This window comes from Colius striatus, chromosome Z (assembly GCF_028858725.1).
Source record: "Colius striatus isolate bColStr4 chromosome Z, bColStr4.1.hap1, whole genome shotgun sequence".
In the NCBI taxonomy this organism is placed as follows: Eukaryota; Metazoa; Chordata; class Aves; order Coliiformes; family Coliidae; genus Colius; species Colius striatus.
The window spans coordinates 4,112,764-4,120,383 of record NC_084790.1 but is presented as its reverse complement, the minus strand read 5'-3'; the positions used below and the strand labels follow the sequence as shown (position 1 = coordinate 4,120,383).

The 7,620-nt window shown below is 67.0% G+C and overlaps 1 protein-coding gene across 1 annotated transcript; it reads left to right on the top strand.

Moving 5' to 3' along the window:
- Positions 1 to 2,598: 2,598 nt before the first annotated feature.
- On the top strand, positions 2,599 to 7,155 carry PPP1R1B (protein phosphatase 1 regulatory inhibitor subunit 1B). The gene is made up of 8 exons (XM_062018713.1): positions 2,599 to 2,764; positions 3,776 to 3,836; positions 4,493 to 4,515; positions 4,970 to 5,045; positions 5,198 to 5,326; positions 6,161 to 6,229; positions 6,426 to 6,587; positions 6,676 to 7,155. Exons 1-8 carry the CDS (start codon positions 2,684 to 2,686, stop codon positions 6,762 to 6,764), a joined length of 690 nt encoding a protein of 229 aa, XP_061874697.1. The 5' UTR covers positions 2,599 to 2,683; the 3' UTR covers positions 6,765 to 7,155.
- The last annotated feature ends 465 nt before the right edge of the window (positions 7,156 to 7,620 follow it).

Below are 7,620 nucleotides of genomic sequence, written 5' to 3'. Positions count from 1 at the left end.
TGGCACCTTGTCCCCACAATGCCCCATCCCCATAGCACCCTGTCCCCATGGCACCCTGTCCCCGTAGCACCTTGTCCCCACAATGCGCCATCCCCATAGCACCCTGTCCCCATGGCACCTTGTCCCCGTGGCACCTTGTCCCCACAATGCCCCATCCCCATAGCACGTTCCCCCCATGGCACCTTGTCCCCACAATGGCCCAACCCCATAGCACCCTGTCCCCATGGCACCCTGTCCCCACAATGCCCCATCCCCATAGCACCCTGTCCCCATGGCACCTTCTCCCCATGGCACCTTGTCCCCACAATGCGCCATCCCCATGGCACCCTGTCCCCATGGCACCCTGTCCCCATGGCACCTTGTCCCCACAATGCGCCATCCCCATGGCACCCTGTCCCCATGGCACCCTGTCCCCACAATGCCCTATCCCTATGGTGCCCCTTCCCATGGCACCCTGTCCCTGCAATGCCCCATCTCCACCACACTCTATCCCAACAACACCCCATCCTCATGATGCCCTGTCCCCCAGTGCTGTCTCCCTCCACCTCAATGCTCCAGCCCCATGGCACCTTGCCCCTCCAACCCCATGGTCCCTCCATGCTCGCTCCCTTGGCCTCGCTGGCAGGCGAAGGCAGCTGCTCCTCGCCGGTGCCCGCTGCCAGGGGGCGAAGAGCTGAGCGCTGCTTTCCTCAACCTGCTGCTATTTTTACTCTCTCTGCAGGAGAATTCGCTGCTGCGCGGAGCTGCAGCCCCCGCCACAACGGCACAGGCACGGCATGGCACGGCACGACACGGCACGCCATGGCCACGGCACAAACACCAGCGCTCCTGCTCCTGCGTGCCACGGAGGGTGCCAGTGCAGGCCCGCAGTGCCAGGACGGAGCTGACCTGGCAAGGAGCAGGGGCCATGCACTGCACACATGGGCCTGGAGCTGCGTGGCACAGAGGGGGCTCGGGCACGGCGTCCCCTCCCAGCACAGTGCGGGTACCCCCTGCACCCAGCTGCGTGGGTGCCAGTGCGGGCGGCGCGTGCCGATCCCAAGGGGCTGCGGGTGCTGCCGTTCCCGCAGCGCAGGGAGGGGAGGGGGGACCGGCCACCCCCTCACACAGTGCCTTCACAGGCAGGGGAACAAAAATGGCAGCGGGAAGGAGCCCAAGAACCTGTTACCATAACAACTCGGGATAGGGACAGGGACGGTGCTCAGAGCCCATCACGGGCATCCTGATGCAGACACCGTGGCACGGGGCCAGCTTGGCCATGGAGTCAATGAGGGACTCTGTGTCCCCCCAATAGCTCAGCCCTGAGTCCCTTCCACAGACACAGGGGCTCTGCTGGTACCCTGCCCCGTGGTGTCATCAGCCAGGGTGGGCACTGCTGTGTGGCTTGTAGCGTGCCAAGGGCCAAGCTTGTCTACCCAGAGCCTGGTTTTGCCAGGCAGAGCCGAGCTCTGCCGTGTTTTGCTGCTCAGAGCCGAGCTGCGCCGTGTTTTGCGGCGTTGTGCCGCGCGGGGCCGGGCGGGCAGGAGGCTGGTCCATGGCACGGTGCCACTCGGGTAAATATTTTGCTGGAGCAGTGGCTGCTGGCCCACGGCCACCCGCAGCCGTTGGAGCACCGGGAGATCCGGGGGCCGGAGCCAGCTCCCGGCTCCCCCTTCCTCCTTCCTCAGAGGCGGCTTCCTCAGCCCCAACTCCCCCTGACGCCATCCCAGCCCCCTGGCAGGACACCTCACAAGGGGACAGCTGCCACCTCGCTGTCTTTGCTGTCCCCCTGCATGGAGACCCCCCAGCTGTGCCCCTCAGTGGGGCTGGGACAGGTGCCTGGGTGGTTCCCGGCACATGTGGTGTCCAGGGGGGGGGCTGAGCCCCCGTTTTCCCAGTGGAAACTTCAGGTTTGCTGGAATTTTCCACCAGGAAAACCACCGAGAACCGGTGCAGGACGGGGGCATAGGGCACAGCACCGGGCAAGGGCACAGTCCCCTTCTTCTGGCACACCCCAGTGTCACCAGGGTTGTGGCTGGTGGCGGCAGGAGATCCCTGGCATGTGAACGTTGGGGCATTTTGGGGGTCCTGTGTTTCCATGGACATCCCTTGGCCATGTCTCCCCGGGGCTCCTGCTGGAGCATTGTCCCTGTCCCGTGTAGCACAGGGCAGCTGAGGCGGATTTTCCCCTTTGTCCATCCAAGAGGAGACTGGCTGTGTCCCCCATCCACTGGTGGCTCTGTGGGGAAACTGAGGCACAAGGGATGAGCACTCACATGGAGTCACCTGCTCCCAGCCTCATCCTATCCCAACTGGCCACTGCATTCAGGGGACACCCTCCTTGGTAGGGAAGGGGTTAAGCTTCCCCCCACCTCCCCGAGTTGGCTGAACCCCCTCAGGGGCTCCCCAAGGGCTCATTACCGAGGCCTCAGCCCCCCTACCCGGTGTGTGTATGTGTGTGTGTAGGGGGGTGGGATGAATAATTCAGCGCCTGGTAGGAGACGTGTCCTCCCTCCCTCTCCTTCCTCCTCCTCCTCCTCCTCCTCCTTGCCGGCTCTGCCTTCTCCACCTCCTGCCGCTCTCAGTTCTCACCGTACCCAGCCCCGGGTGCTACTGAACTCCGCTCTGCACCGGTGGCAGAGGAGACCTCCCCCCCTTCCCCATCCCCCCCTCCAAGCCTTCCAGCTCCGTGACGGCCAAGGCCATGGACCCCAAGGACCGCAAGAAGATCCAGTTCTCGGTTCCAGCCCCCCCCAGTCAGCTGGACCCCCGCGCCGTCGAGATGGTGAGGGTGGGAATTGGGGTATATGGTCACTTTGGGGGTCCCTTGTCACCCCGAGGTCACGCTGCCTGTGACCTTGGAGTGACGAGGGACTCTCGGTGTGACTTCAAGGGTGGGGACAGGAGAGCCCCAAAGTGTCGGTGGGAGAGGTATGGGGCCAGTGGGACAGGAGCGATGGGAGTGGGACAAGGGGGGTGAGGAGGGACAGAGCATGGGATGGGAGGGACAGAGGGAACAGGAGTGGGAGAGGGGACAAGATGGGACGGGAGGGAGATGGGCACGGGATGAGGGAGCTCTGAGGTCCCTGTGTGAGCTGTGGACCCATAGAGGAGAGTTGTGTAGGGGGACAGGGATGGGGACAGGACAGGAGGGGAGGAAAAGGGTAGATGGGACAGGATAAGGACAGAGATCTGACAGGAGGGAAGGGAAAGGATGGGATGAAGGGGACAGGGATGGGACAGGAGGGGAGGGAAGGGGTGGAGGGGATGGGATAAGGACAAGGATGTGACAAGAGGGAAGGGAAAGGATGGGATGAACGGTACAGGAGGGAAGGGATGGAGGGGACAGGGATGGGACAGAAGGGAAGAGATAGGACAGAGGGGACAGGATCCAGCTGGTTGTGCCTGGCCCGAGGGAATATCTCCAAGACACACGGGACTTTGAGCTTCCACGGAGGGGCTGGGCAGGAGCTGAGGCTCTTATGGGGCTGGGAGAGACTGAGGATACTGTGGGGACCCCAGGATGGGGCTATGGGGCACTGCACCTTTCTCCAGTGCTGGTGGGACCCCTGTCCCATGTCAGTCTGGGTGCCCACATGCCCTGTCCCCCGCTGGCGGTCCTGGGCTGGATGCTCCCATCCCCATGCCGGGCAGGTGCATGTCCCTGCACACTCCCTGCCTGCTCACACGCATCCACACACTCACACGCACGCAGGCGTGTGCATGGGGCCTCAGTGCCAGGACACAGGGCAAGAGACAGGGTGTCCCCAAGTGGTGACACCTCACTGTGCTCCAGATCCGTCGGCGGAGGCCCACACCAGCCATGCTGTTCCAGCTCTCTGAGCACTCCTCTCCAGGTGAGCGGGACAGGGAGCAGCACCAGCCAGGGGGTGGGACATGGGGCAAGGAGGGATGTGGTGGGGAGGGATGTCTGGTCCAGGGACGGGAGGTGGTGGCAGAGATGAGGTGGGGTGGGTTGAGATGGGATGGGATGTATACAATGGGACATGGCGGTGGAGCTGGGATGTGGTGGCAGGGAGGGCATGCAGTGTCATGTACCATATGAGATGCCCTCAATGGGATGTGGTGTCTTGTATGATATGGGATGTCCACGATGGATGGTGGGGATGGAGTGTGGTGGCAGGGAGGGGACACAGTGGCTGGGATGGGATGTGGTGTCATGGATGGGATGGGATGTCCGTGATGAGAGGTGGAGGGAGGGGATGTGGTGGGAGGGAGGGGACCCGGTGGTGGGACAGGGCAAGATGCCACCTATGGGACATGAAATCCGGAATGGGACGAGGTGTTAGAGAGGGAACAGGGTGTCACACGCAGAACGGGGTGGCAGGGACGGGCCATAGTGGTGGGACAGGAGACAGCAGGAGGTCCCTGGCAGACAGGGTAACCCACCGGAGGGGGCGGGTCTGGGAGTGCGCAGGGACCTGCCCGGCTCCCTTGGGTGCCGGCAGACCCCCTCCCGCTCACTTCTCTCTCCCCGGCGCTGCCAACCCAGAGGACGAGTCTCTGCCCTACCAGGTGAGTGAGTGCTGGGACCCCCGCGGCAGCCCCGCTGCCCCATCCCGCAGCTCCGCGGGCGCCGGGGCCGCTATCGGGACTCAGCCCCGGCGCCCGCCGCCCCGGCCCGGCCCAGCCCCAGCGCTTATCGCTTCGCTGCCCGGCACTGGCACCGCGGGGACGGGCACACGGAGCCAAACGGCCTCGTGACCATCACGGGGACACCGTGGGGTCCCCAACGCCGGATCCCCGCCGCCGGGTCCTTGTCCTGGGGGAGGGGTCAGCCCCGGGTCCCCATTGCGGGACGCCCATCGCAGCATCCTCATTCTGGGGACCCCTTCGTGAGACTCTCCACTCACCCCCCGGCACAGCATCCAGGTTGCCCCGGGGCCGCGGTGACCCCCGGGGCCACGGTGATCCCCGGTGTGGGGTGGGGACACCGGGACCCCCTCTCCGACGCCGCTCCCTCCCGCAGAGAGCCTCCGGCGAGGGCTGCCTGCTAAAACCAAAGAGGACCAACCCGTGTGCCTACACACCGCCCTCGCTCAAAGGTACCGGGGAAACTGAGGCACGGGGGCTGCGCGGGGTGGGTTAGGGGGCACCCGGGTACGCCAGACCCCCGCGCCTGGCTCCGTGGGGAGATCCCAGTGCTCCCAGTGCTTGCAGTGCCCAGAGAAGGGTCCTGAGGCCGGCACCTCCCCAGCGGTGCAGCGCATCGTGCAGTCCCACCTGGAGAGTGGCCTGGCCGGGGGTGACAGCTCCGACGGGGAGCCCGACGATGGGGAGCACGAGCTGGCCCGCGCCTGTGACCCCGACAGCAGCCTGGAGCATGGTGAGGGGGATGGGGCTGCAGGGGCTTGGGGAGGGCTGGGGACATGGGGAGAGGGATGCTGCAGCCCAGAGGATGTGGGGCAGGGATGCGGGGATGGGGCTGATGGAGCCCAGGGGACATGGACAAGGAAGCCAGAACCCAGAGGACATGGGGACAGGGATGCTGGAGCATGAGGGGCATGGGGAGATGGGGATAGGGATGCTGGAGCCCAGGGGATGTGGGGACATGCGGATGGGACTGATGGCACCCAGAGGACATGGGGACAGGATTGCTGGAGCCTGAGGACACAGGGTGATGGGGATGCCAGCAACCAGGGACATGGGGACAGGGATGCTGGAGCCCAGGGGACATGGAGACAGAGGGATGCCAAGCCCAGGAGACTTGGGGACACAGGGACAGGGATGCTGGAGCCCAGAGGATGGGGGATATGGAGATGGGACCGCTGGAGCTCAAGGGACATGGGGACAGGACCGCTGGAGCCGGGGGACACAAGGAAATGGGGATGGGGCTGCTGGAGCCTGGAGGTGCAGAGACGGGTGCCACCACCCCCTATAGCACTCGGGGACAGGATGGGTGCCCGGGGGGGGGAGGGAAACACACACACACACACAGGCTGGCTGCTACCGGTGCTGCCCACTGGCCCCGGGCTGGGCAGGGCCCGCGGGGGGCACCACGTCCCCCCGCCGGGCAGTGTTCCCGTCCCCCGCCGCGCCCGCGCTGACGCCAGCCGGACCCCCGGCCGCTCGGCTGACGTGGCGGCTGCCGGCTCCGGCGGCGCCCCGGTGCCACGCGTGCCTTCCTCTGCCCTGGGCTCATCGCCGCCCGCCCGCGAAGCGCCGGGGAGCCAGGCCAGAGCCGAGCGGAGCTACTTCCCCGCCGGCCTCAAAGCGCACAAGCGGAAAGGTAACGGGATGGTGGGACGGGACGGGGGTGGGTGACGGGACGTGGCTGCCCGCTCGCCCGCCGCAGATCCTTCCCCCCAGCGAGGGTGCTGGGGCTCAGGGTCCGGGCCCTCGGCGCCGCCCCGGGTCAGGGCGCAGGGCGGGGGGTCACCCCGGAGCTGGGGGTACCCGGAGACCACCGGGCTGGTTGCCCGCAGGGGGACAGAAGGTTTCCTTCGCCGGCGGCATAGACGAGCGTGGGGAAGACCTGAAATCGCTGACCGTGTCCGAGATCCCTGAGGACCCCGAAGGAGCGGAGGAGGAGGAGGTGGAGGAGGAGGCGGAGCCGGGACGGGAGCAGGAGGACGGCGGCACCGGGGGTACGCGGGCTGCCATCCATCCCTTCCCGTCCCCGCCACGGCTCCGGTGCCTGACCCCGACGCCTTTTCCCCCCCTCCCCTTCCCCAGAGCGGAGACACGTCGGCTTCGCGGAGGTGCCGTCGCGCCCCATCGGCACCGAGCGCCACTCGCCCACCTTCCCGTTGGGCACCAGTTAGCCACCACCGGCCACCCCGGCTGCCCCCTCCCCGGCCCGCAGCAGCTTCGCCTGTGCCCCCCTCCTCGCCGGGGCCGTCCCCCTCCTCTCGCCCGCTCTGCCTGCGCTTCCCCCCCCACCGGGGCCATGGCCACCCCGTCCCCGGCCCCAGGCCATGGCCACCCCCTGCCCGGCGCTGCGGGTGCCAGCCCCGCTGCTGGGAGCCCCACGGGAGGGGCTGGCGAGGGCTCGCCCCCTCCCACACACCCCCACACCCCCCCCACACCCCCCCCCACACCACCCACACCCCACACACACCCGCCCCCACACACCCCGCGGCTGCCGGGGCAGGAGCCGGGGACGGGACCCACCCCCCCCCCCCAGGTCCTGCCCTCTCATCGAGCTGAGCCCCCCGCCCGCAATAAACGGCTGTACAGAGGCTGGAGACGGCGTGGAGGGGATGGAGGGGGAGGCAGCCCTGACCTTTCTCTCTGGTGGCGTGGGGGGGGTGAGAGGGCGGGTCTGGGCATCCAGGGGTCAGCTGTGGGGCAGATCTATGGGGTCAGGACACTATAGACACACACTCTTCGCCATGGGGGTCTCTCCCACCCCACTGACACCCCCCTCCCACGGGGAATGGTCTCTCCCACCCCACTGACACCCCCCCCAGGGGAATGGTCCCTCTCCCCCCACTGACACCCCCCTTCCACGGGGAATGGTCTCTCCCACCCCACTGACACCCCCCCCCAGGGGAATGGTCTCTCCCATCCCACTGACACCCCCCCCCCCCCAGGGGAATGGTCCCTTTCCCCCCCTCTGCCCCCCACACGGGGAATGGTCTCTCCCACCCCATTGACAACCCCCCAGGGGAATGGTCC